General features: G+C 36.7%; 1 protein-coding gene across 1 annotated transcript in view; it reads left to right on the top strand.

Annotated features, from left to right (window-relative positions):
- CNTN5 (contactin 5) overlaps positions 1-19252 on the top strand; it is a 231939-nt gene that overhangs the window by 185318 nt on the left and 27369 nt on the right. Inside the window, exons 15-16 of the mRNA XM_041487128.1 lie at positions 12594-12752; positions 13177-13326. Coding sequence (XP_041343062.1) covers positions 12594-12752; positions 13177-13326 — 309 coding nt within the window. The remainder of the gene's footprint in view (positions 1-12593; positions 12753-13176; positions 13327-19252) is intronic.

The following is a 19252-nucleotide window of genomic DNA, read 5'->3' as shown; positions in this document are numbered from 1 at the left end:
GCAGGGCTCTTCACTGTTTTCATGAAAGTAATTCTATGAGCTATGGCACTATTGGGATGGTTGTATTCAGCTGACTTGCTATGTAATACCATTTTAGCTGCCTTATGAAATCTGATTCATCCTTCTGGGTTATGCAAGGCCTTTTTTGTCCCCTTTGTCTCAGACAGGAGCAGGAGGCTCTATGGATAGACAAGGCAATCTCAACTTTAAATTGAAATTTTGTGACAAAAAGGTCTCAGTTATTATAGGATAGACTGATTACAAAATTATTTTTTAAGAATACTGGTTATATAAATTAGTTTATTTAATTTCCTGTAGAAATTAAATTCTTCTCTGAGGAAGAGGTCTGAGATTAAATTTTTAAAAAGGGCATTGTAAAAAGTATCAGGATGCATTCATGTGAGTCTCATCACCAAGTCACAATGCTGTTGAAGTAAAAGCTATAACAGCTTTGTAGTGGAATTTGAATTCAAATATACTTTGCTTACAATTTTCTCCTTTTCTTGTTTCTACATTTGGATAATTTTGAGATAGATCAAGAAATTTTGTTTTGCATTGCAGAAAATGTTTAAAGCACCTTCAGCATAGAATTGTGAATGACTAATCCTTACAGACATCAACAGTGCTAAAATCAAAAATATTTATAAGAATCTAACCTATCTCTCCTTATACTTTTACAGGAACTTCATTTTCATTTCAGTATCTCTAATTTTTTTTTCCTCCCCTGTCTCAGCCTGTAGAGTACACTTAGTGGTGTGCAATTTGACACCAATGATCCCAAATCATAGCACCTCTCAAACTTCTTTATGTTTAGCTTCCGGTGATATTGGACATTGTTTAGGAGAAGATACCAGCAGAAACAGATGTTTCAGTAAATATTTCAGTTAACTCTGAAGAATTCCACCTGACAAAGGAAGCCATCCTCTATGAAGAAAACTCATGCAGTAAAGTTTATAATCCAAAGCCATATTATTCTTTATTTCCAGTACAGTTTAGAGTCAAAATAATTTCATTTTATGCGTATTACAAAACATTCTTTTCTTTTAAATGTTACAGCCCAAAGCCAAACTGAGATAGCAGAAACTTTGTTATGAACCCTTATATGTATTGATATAAGCAAACCTACAGCACACCCTTGTTCTGACCTTTCTTTCTCTCCTTTTGTCTCTGCAGAAAATACCAGTGATAATACTGATAATATCATACCAGCATATAACTCCATTTCAATCATTACTTTTATTGTAGGGTTCATATGGTATTTAATAAATCATTGTAATTTTTTCTTGAAAAATTGTCCTTTTTACAATGTTTCTACATGAAATAAATTGGACATAGAGAATAAATTAAATTAAAATAATCTCATTCCCCCTCCTTTAGATATTCATGAATATCAGAATTACTGCTACTAGCAAATTGATTAAATTTAAACTGAAGTACGCATTCAACTGGTTCTCTATTTTTAAGTCAGAGGACTTTTTGTCAGCACTTACTTACAAGTGATTTGGAACAGTATTATACATCGCTGCAGCCTCCTCAGATGGAGGAAGCAGAAACAAACTTTGCAGACTTCTGTCGCTGGAAATTACCATCCTGATCTTTAACAGACAGACATTCACCACTGTATTTTCAAGGAAGTGCAATGTATCAGTATCATTTATTGTTTGGAAAACACAGAGTATCCTTAAATAATATTTATCTATTTTGAAACCATTTTTACTACTTGCTCTACTGGAAGTTCCCTTGATTATATGCCAGGGAATGTCACTATTTTTGCCCTTGCTCTTCTTTGCTCTGCATTATAAAATGAAAGCTATATTCCAAAAATATCACTAATATGAAAGACAGCACAAAGAACAGAGAATGTGCAGTACCAAGTAAATCTCAGTTTCTTTGAGTCTAATTACTCATAAAAAAGTAATTAATGGTGCAAGAAGATTCCTGAATTTACTGTATAAGTGTGTGTGTGTGTGTGTGTGTGTCTGAAAAACAAAGGAAATAAAGACAGCAGCAAGTTTCTATTCTGCAGCTTTCTATAATGTGTTATATATTTTTTAAACTCAAAATTTACATTTTCTAATTCACTACCTCACAGGTCTTGAATTTAGGTAATTTGCAGTGAAAAACATATCTAATATTTTTTCAATAATGATTGTGACCTAGTGACTCTCTTTCAGGAACATTCCAAAAGAATATATAAAAAGATATTCTATGTCATGTTTGGACAAAATCAGGATTCAAGTCGTATCAGCACTAAATACTCAAAAAACCCTCCAAATACTAAGCTCTCTAAAATGTGATTAAACTATGTATATTAAAGTAAGAAAAACATTTTAGTCATCCCTAGCATTTTTTTTGCCAGTAATGTGGGTTTAATTAGGAAGAGATGTTCTGCCAGTGACTGGACCTGTACAGTACAGACAGTACATCAGCTTTCCAAATTAAATGTCTTGCATTTTTTTCTTGGAGTGGGTTATGAGTGAGAAGTATTTTGGTAGTCTCATGCTGGTCAACAGTGACCTTCAAGGGTGGCCCATCCTGGCATCATCTCTTTATATTCAGGTAAGCTACTATTTAACTTGCAAAAGTATTTCCTCTCCAAAATACAGCTCTATTAAATTCTCTGCAATTCGTCATCACAGGGTTTTTTATTATTATTACATGCCTAAAAAGCCCCTCATGATCTTTCATTCATCTGAGATCCACCATCCCCTCTAGATACACACATTGATTCTGTAGAGGTCCCCAGAGAGTCCTTTGCTCTCTGAATATGGGGAGGATGAGAGAAGATTCAGATCAAAGGCCAGAACTGATTTAAGGCAGAAGAGGCAATATCAATCACTTTCAACTTAACTCAGCAGCTGCAGTGCTCATCTATGAAGTAGGATAACTCTTTTTATCTTTCTCAGACCACGACTCACAATCACACTTTCTCCTTAAAAGCGTGCTATACCTGCAGGTGGCTGTTAGGTGGGACCAAGATATGTTCAAGCCTCTTTCTAAACCAGAGGAGCCAGGAGCACAGAAAACAGGTGACAAAAAAATGAGCTCCTGGATGTGTAGGGCACAATTTAGGGCACCTCCAGTAACCAAAATATTTTCTGCTTTCATTGAATTGCCTGCTGCTGTAGAAATGAACAGAGGTTCCCTCAGGTGAACCTCTGTCAATGGCTTAAACCAATACACTGAACTGTTATTGGAAAGGGAAAAGCTAAAAGCTTTATAAAAGCTAAATAACAGGCATGCCATGCTCTGAACCAGATTGCCCTCAGTTGGGGCACAGATGGAGATAATGGTAAATTTTCTGCAATATTTTCTGGAAGAGAGTCATCAGACCCCATAACAGCAGAAAATATATATGCTGATACATCTCAAGGACATCTAGAAGAGAAAACAGCTTTTCACAGAGGCTGGTAACTATTCTAGCACCAAGCCTGCAGAAATGTGATACCTCAAGTTCAATCGCATGACAGAAATTATGTATGTCTGATGATCAAAGAAATAGTTTTAGTGGAGTGAATGACTACAACAAAAATCACCTTTAAGGACTTATATTTCTGACACTCAAGTCATTACCTGATTTCATTTCATTTATGTCTTCTGTTGTTTGTTCACTCAAGGAATTGCAGAATACCTGTTTTCCACTCAAACAAGAATGTTTACAGGAGAATACAGATACTCACTACACAGTCAACAAATGTTTTCCTCAGCACATGAAGACAAGAGCCATTTAAGAAGTAGTAGTGATTTATGATTTTTATGAAGGCCAATCCTGTCCTTGACATCAGTCCAAGAATATTTTTCTCATGTCATGTGCATTTTCTGGCTACCAGCCTTTACTTATCCCAGTGAATATTAAGTAGCAGAGGAGCAGAACTGTACAATGCCATAGCTTGGCTGGTTTTCCACCTAACACTGGCACATCAGTAGTCGAGTTGTCTCTGTACTGATTTTTCACAAAGAAGTGATTACTTAAGCAGAAGGCTCTAATACAGGATAAATATGCATGTCATGTTCTGACACTAATGATATCATCACAGACATGGGCACCAAACACCCAAGTACCAGCCAAGAGACCTGCCTCTCACAGATGTCTCAGGTGATCTTGTAGCCAGCAATGTGTCAGCTTTTCTTGAGACAATGCCTGCTTGGTGAATTAATTTTTGTTTTAAAGCACGACTTCCAAAAAGGGCTTATTACATTCCTACTTTCCATTATGCTCTTGAAATCTGAAGTTATCTGTGTTTTCATGTTTTCACTTCAAAACATATCTAAATGATCCCACGTTTCAACTATGTTTTGGTGTAAAGATGTTTAGAAGAAATACTTTTATCATAAAGAGGTTGTCACCATGGAAGGGCTGACCCTTACTACCCTACATTGGTTCAATTAGCTACAGTATTTTGTTTACAGTTTTGTGTTTATTTAACTCATCAGTACAAAATCTATTTACAGTGACTGGGAGGTTTTGAAGAACACCAGCAGAAGTCATAGATAAGAGCAAAAGGCTACTTCTTACATTTACTTTAGCAAAAAGTATCTCTTTTCTCTTAAAACACAGTTTCTAATTAATTCATTTGAAGCACTTCTTTGCCATAGGCTGCAAGAAAAAAAAGCTTGAGTAGTAAAATGTCCTTCTAAAGCCATTTACTCTATATTCCTTGCTCTTTCTTCTGCAAGCTTGAAGAGTTGGCTGGAGAAAAACATGTGGAGTTCAGCAAAGAAAAATAGTGGAAGTTGGGAACACCACACAAGAGTCTAACTTGCTTTCACAGAAGTCATGGTGAGGCTTCCTATAGTCAACTGCAGGTAGAGATCCCTTTTACATACGCTGAGATGAGCAGTAGTCCTGGCTCAGCAGCAGTTTCCAAGAATAACAGAATTTCTTGCAGATTAGAAGGTCAGTGCAAAACCTGCTGTAATACTTATCTCATATGGATGGGGACAGTGCTTCATACATTTAGAACAGAGTGAGTGATTTTTGCTGTATAAACCTCCATATTGGTAGAGATGATAGTGACACCAGAGACACGAGAATAGATATTTTTCACCATTATCCATTTCAGGGATGCATGACATTCCTTTTTAGCAGCTTTATGACTGAATTAGAAATATGAAGTTGTGAATTAAAAAGATTGGTTTACATCTGTGAAAGCTCCAGTGCCTAATCAATTCTACCAAGTTTCCAGGATGTTAATGCTTATTTAATAAATGAAAACTTTTTATTCTAACAAATTACTGGTTTCAGTAACATTAAGTTTTCAAATTAATTCCATCAACACTTGCAAATTATTCTTGCAAAGCTGGTTCACAATTCATTATAACCAAAAGAGCAAGTTTGTATATGTTTCAAGCTACTCAGACAGATGCTGGATGCTGCATTATGTATTGCCAGTCTATGGAGTAGCAAGGTCATCTCCAAACTTTCTTTCCTTAAAATTTCTCCACCTAATCACAAAGGAGCAAAGAGTACTGGTCCCAAAATTACTCACTCAATGTTTGAATTTCTGCAGTGAACAGTGTAAACAAAGGTAGTGAGGGTTGACAGTACAAGGTAACTAAGCCTGGGAGAATGTAGCTAATAAGATGACAATGAGGTCTCTGCAAGGAAAGTACAGTAATGCAGCAGCCAGGCAAGTTTGCTCAAGTTTTGAGTTTGAGGTGCTAACTAATGACATGTGCCATTTTCTAAAACATAAAATATTTCAAATAAATAAAATACATAGAAATTATTTATTCATGTTCCCTTTTATTTATCAGTGATCATATAAAAGATCATTTCAGCACATCTAGTCCCTTTAATAATTTATATATTTATAGATAGATAGATAGATAGATAGATAGATAGATAGATAGATAGATGGATGCAGAGATAGAGATAGATATATGGATGTCACTCTCTACAACTACCGGAAAGCAGGCTGTACTAAGGCAGGGGTCAATCCCTTCTCCCATGAAACAAGCATCAGGATAAGAGAAAATGGACTCAAGTGGCACCTCGAGAGCTTTAGATTAGATATTAGGAAAAAAATTCTTCCCTGAAAGGGTAGTATTGGAATATGCAGCCCAGGGAACTGGTGGAATCACCAATTGTGGGTGTGTTCAAAGGGTGCATGGTTAAGGAATTGGTGATGAACACAATGGTGCTAAGTTAATGACTGGACTTGATAATCTTAGAGGTCTTTTCCAACCTTAATGACTCTATGATTTCATAATTTAATAAAAGGATATTTAAAATAAATTTTATAAATTTATTTTATAAAATACACTTTATAAATTTATAAAATATTTTATATTCATATCTACCATAAAATATACTTTAGGAGAAAAAATGTATTGGTGTCAGTTGCACTGCAAATAGACCTGTGCACTCTAAGCATACAGTTTAATTTGTTTGCAGTACTATGTCATTCATCTACACTTAAGGATTTTAGTAGATTTAGATACCAGCTATTTTCTGGGTATTTTAGTAATTGTTTACTCACTGTGTTTGTTTTTATTATCCTTGTGACTCCTACTGCTCAAATTGTGTTTTCTATTGTTATGGATGTCAAGAAACATTGTGATTTTTAAGAGTAAAAAAATAAGGCTCAGTCCTCTTAATTCTCTGCATAAATGCTGTATGCCCTTGGAAAATTACGAGCATATATGGAGCTAATCAAAATCCTTGACCAGTACAAATATTCATTTTAAAAAAACAAACAGGGAAAAAAAAACATGGAAGGTTCTTTAAAATTGGGATGAAAGTCAGTTTCCTCCTACAACATAACACATGTATTTTAAGACTGTGCCCTGAAAGCTAACTAAATGCACTGTGCATGCCTACTGTAAGTTATATGAGCATTGAGATCAAACAGTCAAACATCTACCTGCAAGCTGTAAGATGTTGAAATGAAACAGAGCACAATCTGGTAGCGTGAAGGGATGAAAGTCTTTGTGACTACAATCTGTAGTTTGAGTACACATTTTGTGGTCTAAAAATAAAATAAAAAGGTTAAAGCTATTCATCTTATAGACTGGCAAAACTAGCAATCTAAGCAACAAATCCACTCTTATCCTTTATTTTTTGAAAAGTAATGTTTCCTCAGAACTCCAGTGACCCGAAGCAAAAATAATGCAGGAACTGCTGGTTAGGTTGACCACCCTGCTCTCTTCTGTTGTGATATTGCCAATAAAACTTAAAGACAAGTACTTGGGCTTAAAGGCCTTCAAACACATTATTAAATGGAACATAAACAAGGTCAGCAGATTCTTGTTGGTCCTTGAAATTACATTTGAGTTGTAGCAAAGGCCAGGAAGATGCCCTGAGCACAGACCCCATTACTTGGACTCACAGAATATGTCCATAATACAGAACTGTTCCCTGAGGCCAGAGGGTACAGCAGAGTTCCAATTCACACACTTAACATTCCCAGTCCCCCTCCCTCAGGATGGGCATGGCAAACCACTGTAAGGATTTGCCCCAGCCCACAGTAATCCATTAATTGTGCCAAAGCACTGGTTGGAAAAGCCATCATTTCACAGGGCTTGTGGAATTGTGATAGGGTCTGTCTGCCAGCGTAAGGGCAGGTAGGATCAGGGCTAAAGCTCAGATCTGTACTTCAACCCACTTCAGTGTATCATCTGACACATTTATTAAATTGGAAGATAGTATATTACTCTAGATGGAGAACCAGACTTCTAGCCTACAGACTTCACCAAAATATTCCCAGCAATTTGATCTTGTAGTAGGACTTTTTTTTTATTTAATTATATTAAATAGAAATATATTCATATCTTTTAAAAGATGGTTTTTTTCAAGAGTTTAAAAATGATCCTTTGTTCTAAGAAGCTTTTTTTCCAAGCATCAACTTATAGGTATGAACTTACTTCAATCAAAAAGTGTCTAGAAACAAATACTAAATTAATGATCAGATGTGATTATGTTTATTAACTCAGTGTCTGAAAAAGACACCCGTAGTCCTGGGAGTGCTGGTGCTCACAGTAGGACTGGAGAGAGTGAAGGAAACAGCATGGACCAGGGTTGGGACAGCTGGCAAGGGATGCTCTGCAGCCCTAAAGGTAGTCAGCAGGCCATGCCAGAGAAAGAGACACTGCCAAAACCCAGTCTCTTACTCTGTTTGGGAACTGCTAGCAATGTCATCCAGGACCAATTCCTAGGTTAGTAGTGCTTGTAAACCTTATATGAAATTCAAGTTCCCTGCCCTGCCCATACATTTGTGTCAACAACTACCACTACACAGAATTCCAGCTCAGAGGTTCTGGACGGCTTTCTGAGCTCAGAAAAATCAGCAGCTCTCAAGGGTGCCTCATCCAAATTCACTATTTTTAGGTTTTCACAAGGCAGAGAAGTCATCAGGGCAAAGGGGCACAACATGACAGGTACCACTAAGGGACTTCTCAGGCAGTACACCAGGGATTTATCTTGACCCTCATCCCTGAAATGAAGTGAGACTGTTCAGGCTGAAATAATCAATGTCTTCTTTTTCTTACATTCCAACCCTACACCTAACCATCCTGTCTATCCTGACACTGGCTGGGTTATAACCTCTCCATCAGCCCACAGCCCTTATGTACCTTACAGAAACCATGCATGGAGGGACTGGGGTTATGGATGTATCCACTAAAACCAGAGTGTCTCTAGCATCTACTATACACCCAAATTTCTCTCCATGGTCTCCTCCACCATGTGTGAACACATAGTCTAACATAGCTGGGTACAGCAAAAGGGATTTATGCTGCAACAGTCAAGCTCCTGTTTTATGCTGCAGTTCTATGTGCCTTTCCCACTGTTCTGTAGTTACTGCCTCTTTCTTATCCTCTTTTTCTCAGCCTCTCACCTTCTTGATGACAAGCCAGTGCACCTTGTCATTCAAAAAGCAAAAACATTCAGGTTAAGAAATCTATGTTTGTGAACTGCTACTTATCAGGCTTCTTAGCTGTTTGGTAAAAGTAAGAATTCTCCCAGTCAGGCAGCAGTGAAGTAAATCAGTGCATATTCTGGGATACATAGGAAAGGGCACTGCCTCACTGAATGACTACAGCTATTTTTGGTAATTGTTTTTCAAGAACTCTCACATTAACATTGTATCATGGGAAGCAATCTAACAAACTCTCAGGATGATCATTCCAACAATAAAAGGATACATAAAACAAATTTGCCAAAATGCAGTCATGCATGTCCTGAAATGAAGTATCAATCTATGGAATTGCTCTGAAAGGAGATAACTGACTAATATCCTTGACAGTGGGGTCCCAGTGCTCCTGGAGTTGTATAAGAGCCTATCACAGCCCCAAATGTCTTCTTCATGAAGGTCAACTGCACTACAGTGCATTTATGACCAGTCATTTTCTGTCTAGTTTCCAGATAAGCATCTGAACAGACCATGCATTTTTTCCTCAATTGGCTATTCTCAGCTAAAAAATTGTTTTAGAGATCCTGAGCAATAACACAGCCCTTGGGAGAAAAGCCTTTCTGCATTAGCCATCTGACTGACACCATGAATGATAACATCCAAGCATCAAATTTAATGAGATTTCTACAAAAATGAGTGACATCTGCATAGCACTCATGTCCTGGCTAGCTGTCATACATTTGTCATCACTGAGGCCTTTGTCCTTTATTAATCCACTTTCAAGAATGCCTGCTGTTGGAAATTGAAATGCTTTTTAGCAGTCACCCTGCAGACTGTGTAAAAGCACACATCTCCGAAAGCATAATGACATACTGTCATGCCTAAGAATGCACCTAAAACATTTAAAAAGCAGGAGAGAACTCTGACAACAAAGTATATTGAGAATTTAGCAGGGAATGTCTGCATAAATATTATTTTACATCCTTTAATATCAGCAAGGTGCATATTCCTTTGTTATAATATAGTGGCTAGAAACACTTTAACAATATTCAGAGTGCATGGGAGGAATACCGTTATAGAAGAAATGTACTAAAATATTTCTCTTTAATCTTATTTATTCTTGGGACCATTATATAATTCTGGGCCTAGGGCTCCAACCCAGTAAAAGCATATGATTGTATCAAAACCCCAGCTTTCCTCTAAACTTTCCCTCATGGCTACAAATAAAAATTTCACTAATATTTTTCTAGATCAACAGATAGCCTGAAACAGTAGAGGATGGAGATTGAAGAATCACCCTATTTTATTAAATTAGCCCCAGGACTTTCTCTTCTGAGACAAAGATCTGACCTGGTGCTTCCCAGCAAGGAGCAGAAAACATGTGGCAGGAAGGCAGGAGTGCAGAGAACACATTTTTCTGCGACGTTTTCTCCAAAGAGGAAAAGCAAGCCATTTCCACTGCAAATGAAATGGGACTCCAGAAGGCCAGGAGCTGCAAGGTCCTGGTCCAATGGGAGGCACCACTTTATTCCAGCCATTGCTTGTGGCTCGGTCAAAGGCACCGACAGCAACAAAGACAAGCCTGATGAGCAGGTAGAGCAAGCGAAGAGGAGAAATTCCCAGCAGTGAAGATGTTCATTGCCCATGGAAGTGAAAAACCTTGTTCCTTGTTCTTCCTATGGCCCAGAGCCATATCCTGAGCTCCTGTGAACACTGCAGTGTGTTGTGAAGATAATATTCTCCCATCATACATCCATAGTACTAAAATTTACTGAATTGAATCTCCTGAATTTCAAACATTTTTTCTCTTTCTTGTAGCTATTATTTCTGAATACCATGTATTTCCAACATTTTATTGTCAATTAGTTGCTTGTAGATCATTGGCAAGTAAATAGAGGCAAGTGAATAGCACAATTTGCTGTCTCATTTATAGGATTCAATGTTTCTTTCACTCTGAAGATATTGAGTCCAGCTATTACAAAATTCTGATCCTACTGCTGTCACAGCTCATGTAACCATGTTTTAGTTGAAGGCATATCAGAGGAAACATAAAGCTATTTGCAGCTGCAAATGACAAAAAATCACAGTATATACAAATGCTTCAATTAATAGGGTTTTTTAGCCTTTGATGTTCAGATGAATTTGTTTCTAATCATGCACTAAGAAACCCAGCCAGAAAAGATTTGATTGCATGAAATAGCACTAAAATATAAAAATGCTGAACTTTGCAGTGCAGAAACACTGGCTGCATCTTCTTGTTTGAAGGGACACGTCAGATCCCTGTGTTTGCCACTTTGATCTGCAAGTGCTGAGCTCTGACACTTCAGCAAGTGGGACCACAGCATTCACAAGAGCTCAGGTTTCCAAAGGTTCGACTTTGCTACAGCTCATGATATGTTCAAACAGCATTGGGTTCCCTCAAAAGTGTATCAGCAATGGCTTTCTGTTAATGAAGTTTTGTTCCCTTCCTGCAGTTCCATTTTGGGAGAAAGTGTCAGTTAGTGCATTTCTGATTTCACAGTCCTCCATCTGTGTAGGAGCACAAGTAAAACATCAGCCTTCAATAGCAAGAAGATGGAAAACAATTAGAAGGGTCTTGGATGCAAAAAAAATTATTTTTCATAATTTTAAATTATTTTTCATAAATAATTATAGATATGAATATTTTATGGCAGTACCAAGTTCTGTCCTCCAGGACCTACATAAGCTTTTAAGTATAAGAAACCACAAGAAAGAGCTTTGTTTTGCATTTACACATTTTCCCCAAAACATCTGGTTAAAAACAATCCTATGGAGGAGGATCCTGAACCAGGACAAACTTGCCTCCAACTTAGTTCAGCAAGTGTAAATAGACAATGTTTTCAAACATCAGTCATATCATCAAGAAGAATTAAATAAGAAAATTATGGATGGGAGTGGGATGTTACAGCCACATTTTTCTTTGCAAAGTCATGTTTGTTACAAGAGATCTCACTTATTGTAGCAGTCACATGGCCTATACAAATGGTGACTAGCATACCCTCATTTAGAGCAGCTGAATGGAAAAAAAAAATCCTTTACTTTTCAAATTAAGAAGTTTTTGTGTGGTTTTTTTTTTGGGTTTTAATGACCCCTAAGTAATTTTCAGCTTTTAAATTATTTGATTTGGGGTTTTGTCTTCATTTTAGTAGCTTTCCATTAAACAGCTAATGGACTTCCAGCAGGATTCCAGGCAGCTATCCTGAGCATTTGAATTTGAGAAAAAGAATGAATGCTGTATTCTTGATTCAGGCATTAGTGATATTATTGTTCTTCTTGAAGAACATCCTCCTGTGCTTCATTTTCCTTGCCTTATGTCTTTCTCACTGACAAGTCTCACACAAGGAGATAACTGTGACTGTTCAGTCTAGCCTGGATGTTTCCTAAAGTTCCTCCTTTTTTCCTCTAATTTTAGGTTCAGAACAATTATAATGGAGTTTTGGGTGTGTTTTTAAATCTGTTTCTATTTTTAGTTCTTCAGCTGTCACTCTGACAAGTTAATTGATGTTCACTCACGCAGCATCTAAAGAACAGCAACAATCACAGTTTACCATCAGAAATCGTGGAAATGAGGTATCTCCGTGATGTAGTACTGTGTATCTTAGCTGTCGTATTTCATGGATGTTGAACTCCACTGGGTCCCTACAGAATGAATCTCCTGTAATAATGCTGCACATCCACGATGATGGTGTAGTCTGTTTGATTATTCCACTTTATTTCCAGGTCCTCCTGGTCCCCCAGGGGTTGTAATAGTGGAGGAAATTACAGACACAACAGCAACACTCTCCTGGAGTCCTGGGGCAGACAATCACAGCCCTATCTCCCTCTACAACCTGCAAGCACGCAGTCCTTTTTCTCTTGGCTGGCAGACCGTAAAAACAGGTGAGAAAAATTTTCAAACAGCACAAGTAGACTGTTCAAAACTCCTGCTCTTAACAGTAATAATCACTGGCAACTACAGGAAAAGATACTCTTCAGAAAACAATGACAAATTAAAATCACTGATTTATTTTTTTCTTTTCTTTATTCCTTTTGTGTTACTTAGCAACAGCTCTGAAAGGACAGCACAAAGACACCTGCCACGATGCATCTATGAAAAGCAGAAAGCTCTCCCCTAAATCCTTCAATCTGTGTCTTTTCAGGAATACTACAGTGCCAAAAAGCTAGCTGCGATTTCTGACATGTTAGATTCTTGATGTCGATCATTTCTAATGGCCATGTTGTACCACAAATTCTGTTTCTGTTGAGATACTGCATGCCAGCTTCAGATTTCTGAGTGACCTATACATTTCTCTATTGTCTCCAGTTCCAGATCTGATAAGTGGTGACATGGAGTCTGCTATGGCTGTGGAACTGAACCCTTGGGTGGAGTATGAGTTCAGAGTAGTAGCAACCAATAAAATTGGGACTGGAGACCCAAGTGCACCGTCTCGAGTGATCAGAACCAATGAAGCAGGTAAGGAAAGGACAAAAAGATTCTTTTTACAGCAGTATCAGAAACAAGGACTGCTCTAATATAATAATAGACATAATCTCTTTTCATTGGTACACATCTGTGCATTCAGTAATCACTGTTCCAAGGTGACATTCTTTGTAGTGGTGAGCCAGTTTGTTTTAATTACAGGAATATTGTTTAACTTACAACAATTTCAAATAAAACTATTCCCTGCTCTCCTACTCCATCTGAGCTACCTTACTTTTTATGTTACCCTTATGCCATTGCTGTCTTCCCTCTGATAAACTACTTCTGCTCTTAAATTAGGCTATTTTGCAGTCCCTTCAAACAACTGCTACTAAGCAGCCACTTCCCCCAAATTTTTCACAACTTGTCTCACTGACAGCACATGGAATTTTTCAGCAAGATAAAAAAGTCATAAAAGGCTACTTAATTTAAAATACCTTGTATACTAAGTGTTCTAAGTGTTCACACTGTTCACACTCTACTGTGAACAGTTACTACATTTTAATAAATTTCATTGTATTTCTAATGATGATACTGTGGGAGACCAGATAAACAATATATCTTATTTGGGTCTCTTGAAAGTTACAATGGACTTATTGACAATATCTTCTTTATCTTCCCTCATTCTGCACAAGTTAAAGAAGATGAAGAAGGACTGGGAATCTGAGAAAAATACCTAGGCACTTAGAAAGACATGTTTTAAGAAGCAGAAAGAGGAAGAGATAGGATTTGGACAAAGATTTCAACAAAACCTCAGATGTGAACTACATGTCAGAACATTTTCAGATTATTCTTCATTCTTTTTTGTTATTTAGGATGCCTAGACAGATTATTTTGTGTTTTGATGCATCATCAGCTGAATAATTTTTAAGTAACCTGTTGCACCACTGTGAAGACCTTGCACCTGCCTTCTCAGTGACCTCCCCACAGGCACTGGGAGCTGCTGTTAGGTCCCCCAAGACCATCTCTGCTCCAGGCTGAGCAAACCCAGCTCCCCCAGCCTCTCCTCACAAGGCCACTGCCCCAGCCCCCCTCCAGCCCAGTGGCCTCCCCTGAACTTGTACTAGTTGATCAATGTCTTCCACATTGTGGCACCCAAAATTGGATGCCTTATTTCAGATGAAGTCTAACAAAGCTACCTGCAGTTGTAATAAGACATATTTATGATTTCCTGCTTTAAATAATGGTGTAGTTGCTAGCTGATATTAAATTTCAACGTACAATCACAGAACAGCACTGAAGTGATTTGATTCCCATTCACGCATGTTGAAAGATGCTTCCTTTCAAACTCTCCCTCACCTTCTTCAAGATTCCCACAGTGTGAAACTCAACAACTGGATAGCAGAAGCTTCAGATGCTCCATACCTTGTTGCATTAAGAAAAAGAAGACATGAAAATGAAATAAACAGCACAAATTTTTATTTTTTTAAAAAACTCCCTTTTTTCACCACCATTATTCTTTCCTTAATTTTGCACCATATTTCATTGGCAATACAAATTCTTCTGGACCCTAATGTTTGAACTTTTCTATTTATTCAGATGATACATATCAGAGAGGAGAAAAAACATTCCAGAAAAAGTTTGTCCTGAAATAGGTTGCACCCCTGGTATTATGCTCCTTCAGATGGAGGAATATTTTCCCTGTTTTCACAAGAATGGTTCAGTATCTTAATTAACCAGGTGCAGTTAAATTGTGGGCTTAAGTTTTTCTGACAAACTGAAGTTTGAAAATGATACATTTCATCTAGCTGGCATGTTTTTAGGGTCCTTCTTCTTTCCCAATGTTTAACAAACTATGCCTCTATTTGCTAAAACATATTCTTATAACTCAAGTGAAACTCCTCTTAATGCATATTCATTTTCAAGGTTTTTTGTAACTTTACCTCTGTAAAAATGAATTGATAAATCATAATTTGGTCATCAAAAACAAAATTATGGGAAAGAAAAAGCTTGCAATGTGTGATGAATTTTTACCTGGTGCTTGGTATTCATTTCTGGGTAACATTCCACTGGTTTTGCCATCAGAAAGAACAGACCCTTTAACTCAAGAAACAATCTAGAATCTGCCCAGAGTTGTTAAATTGCAACAATAAAACAATAGATTCTATTTTAAATAAAGAACCAAATAAATGAAAAAGCCCAGAATGTTACACATATAGTTCTTTGGAAAATGGCATACTGCACATAATACGTATGGCACTCTTGAAAGGTCAGAGCCTTCACAATCAGCTTCATTCAGGCAGCCAGCTTTTCCTTAACTTCAAATATTCCTGAAATTCAGAGTCTGTTGGCTCTGTATTCTGAAATGCCTTTCTCTGATTTTGGGAATTACCCTGGTTATAGTTTTTAGATGCCAAAGAGACAAGAAACCAGTAATAATTTTCATTGTCTTACAATAATTTTAATATGGGTTTTCAAATTAGCACATAATTGCCTATCTTAGTGAACTCATGGATCCATTATTTTTCACAATACCTCTATTACTAATGTTTTATCTGAAAGCTTCAAGGGACACTGTATATTAGCATGATGCCCAGTTCTAATATCATAGTTCTCAGTTCTTAAAGGACATTTATATGACAGGTCATATTTCAGAAAGAACGTGGCTTGAACCTCTCTACTGCATGACCCAGGCAGAATAACCTGGCTATTTGCACTGATGGTAAATGTGGCCAACTAGTGCAAACAGGCAGGTTGCCCCTGCACTGAGTGAAAATCCAGAAATATTCATCTCAGTTGAGAAAGTGACCGCGACTCGTGTTCAGATAAGAGTTGAGAACCATCAGACTGAATGGTAGCTGTGTAGACAATCCACAGAGGCAGCAAATGTGTGATTCTAGTTCCATTATTTCACTCTTAAATGGAAATCTGCATCTGTAGTTTAATGGCACAAGAAAATTTGATTGGAGACTAAAGCCTCTTTTTATCCCCACACCTCACTTATCTTATCACTCCTTATCCAAGCCAGCAAGAACACCATACATTAGTCCATTATCTAAAAATACCTACAAAAATAATAATACAGAGGGTGTAATAAAACCAACAGAATAATAAACAGGTTTTAAGTTGCTTTAATTTTTTTAATTAAACTCTAATCTTGTTACTTAGCTCATATTTAGTTAACAGGATTTCTTTTCATTGCTATTTCCATTGGAACAAAAAATACCACAATTTTCTGGCACATCTAACTTACATCCAGCTGCAGCATTTTTATCAGTTCTAGACTTGATACATATTTTACAGGTCCACAAGTTGCAAAAAGCCAATAACATGAATTTAAACATGTCTGGCATTCCACTAAGACAGTCGAGGCATTTGAAGCCTGGGGGCAGAGCATCAGTTACATTATCTATTCATGGGGAAACATGGAGAGAGAGAAATTGAGTGGAATCAAAGTTTAACCTGTTAATCATGCATGCAAACTTGATTTTAGGAGGTAGCAATGTAATGCACTCTATTAGTAGCAGAATCTACACTTGCTGTATTTTTAATAAATCCATATGTTGCATTAAGTTGCCCTTATTCTCAGCTAGAATTTCTTCACAGCATGACAAGAAATGTCTCTGTCCCAGGAAAAAAGTTGACCATTTTCAACCAGCTTTATTTTCAGGGTTTTTTTTTGTTGTTGGGGTACTGTTTATTTGTGATTTGTAAAAAAGAAGTTCCAGCTTTTCCTATTATCAAAACTATTTTTGTACTAGAAAAAAATAATTGATCGCCTGCTGCATCTGGGACATTTGCAGATGAAGGCATGATCTACCTTTGTAGAAAATGTGCTTTTTCCATGAAGAAAAACAAAAGGAGAAAGTTGGCTGTAATCTCTGGAGGCTGCTTAGGCTTTGGATTGCAGGCTCAAACTAATATTGACAAGGAATCCAAATGTGCGTGTGACAGAAAATGGAGCAGAAAAGACCTGCATTTGTCCCATAGTATTTTATGTGTGCCACAGCATTCAGGATTTCAGCTCTATAGGTGGTGATTTGGAGACTGTTCAGGCAGAGTCCTGCAGTCACATATGGCCCTCTTGTCAGTGAATAGAACTGAATTCAAGCTCATAATTAACTACAAATATTAATAATACAGGGGAAATTAGGAAATTAGAACAACCTTTCAGATGCTGAGACCAGTAGGGACATCCTTATTTTCCAGTAGTTGAATATGTGTGCCATCCCCTTCTGAGATGCTGGCCTGTTGTACATTTCATTCCTGAACAGGTGTGCTTTGTTATTCTGGAAGGGTGACAGCTTGAGGGCTGATCTTCCACAGAATAAAAGCATTTTCACTTAACACCCTCCTGTTTTCCAGATGTGTACTGCAGGGGACATATAGAGATAGACAGATACACACACATACATACATACATGCATATAGAGGGAGAATGGAAAGAAACTGGGAAGAAAAAACTGAATGTGTTATACCTTTGGTCTCACATTCAACAGTTCTGCCAAGCTGGTGACAAGCCCTCTTTCCCCTCTCTATATCTTTTCTACAGTTAAAAAAAGTTGCTTTTCAAACTAAATCTGTATCTTAAGTTATAAAAAGCTTTAAAATAAATAAGTAACAGCAACTGTACCTTGAGAAAAGGTACGAGTCATTTCTTAATGATTAAAGCCAAGTTCATTAATTTATCTCCAAAAAAAAATGTAGCAATATCAACATTTTCTTCCATTTTTCTTTATTTGACAAAAATTTCAGAATTTATAGAAAAAGTGTCCATGTGGAAAATATCTTAAAAAATACAGGATTCAAGTAGAGTGAGAAAGACCTTGTGAACTAAGTATTGAATTGGAATTGGGGAAATCTGGACTCATTTGGTTATGAGAAAACTATAAATTCGGGCTGCTCAGCTCAACACCTCTTAGTCTAAAAACAGGAGTTTAGTAAGACTTTTACTTCTCTTTCTCTTCCCTTTAGCTCACCTATTCTCTATTAAAGGATAGGGACCAAATCTAGGTACAGGTTTCTACTGCAATAACGCAAACAATTATAATCATTTATAATTTTGCCTGCTAAATATTTTTGTTCTTCTCAAAAGATTAAGACAGACTACAAAATTAAGAATCTGTATTTTCTCTTCACAATAAACAAAACACATTGAAATAAGCAACTAGATACTTCCTTAGGGAAAAAAAGGTAAACAAACAAAAACACAAAACAGAAACACTTTTAAAGTATTAATTATTCATTCAATAACATTTTTTAAAATTGATTTGTAAGACTGGAATGTAAAAAAGAGCATAAACTGGCTTACAAGTACTTTTAGCTTTTCCAGGTTCAGTGTGATATTTCCTTATTTATTGGTTGCTTATTTATTTTTCTTTAGCAAATTGGAACGAAAATAATGATTTTGGACTAAAATTAAAAATCTCTGTCAACTCAAGCCGAAATACTCTCATCTGGCCTTCTAGTTTTAGTTTTTCTATTTTTAACAACTGAAAAAAAAATACAATTTTTTAAGGTCAAATTGCTATGCTTCAGTTTTTTATAATGTGAAAATGAAATATTTAGTGAGTTATAATATTTTCCCAAAACTGAGTCACATAAATCTTTGAATCACCTCATCTTTGCAGTCCACCATTTTCATTTAAAAATAAACAAAAACCTAAACTAAAAAACCACCACAAATAATCCATCAGCCTTGCAGACTGAAGAAAAAGGAATTTTAAAATCTAATTAAATCACCATAAAGCACAGAGCAATTTTCAAAATTTTGGACACAGTGAGAGTGAAAGAAAGTGAGCATCTACCCCATATGTTTGTGGTTTCATAGCTATGGTATTACCCCCATTTCAAAAGGTTCCCCATTTAAATGTTTTACCCTTAAATATAGGCTTACAATATATACATGACACTGTCGGCATTTTTCAGCATGTTATAACCACTGTTCCTATACATAAAACCCTCTGCAATAGCAATTCTG

The sequence above is a fragment of the Pyrgilauda ruficollis genome, unplaced genomic scaffold (assembly GCF_017590135.1).
Source record: "Pyrgilauda ruficollis isolate IOZ18807 unplaced genomic scaffold, ASM1759013v1 scaffold8, whole genome shotgun sequence".
In the NCBI taxonomy this organism is placed as follows: domain Eukaryota; kingdom Metazoa; phylum Chordata; class Aves; order Passeriformes; family Passeridae; genus Pyrgilauda; species Pyrgilauda ruficollis.
This window is presented reverse-complemented; position numbering and strand designations above follow the sequence as displayed.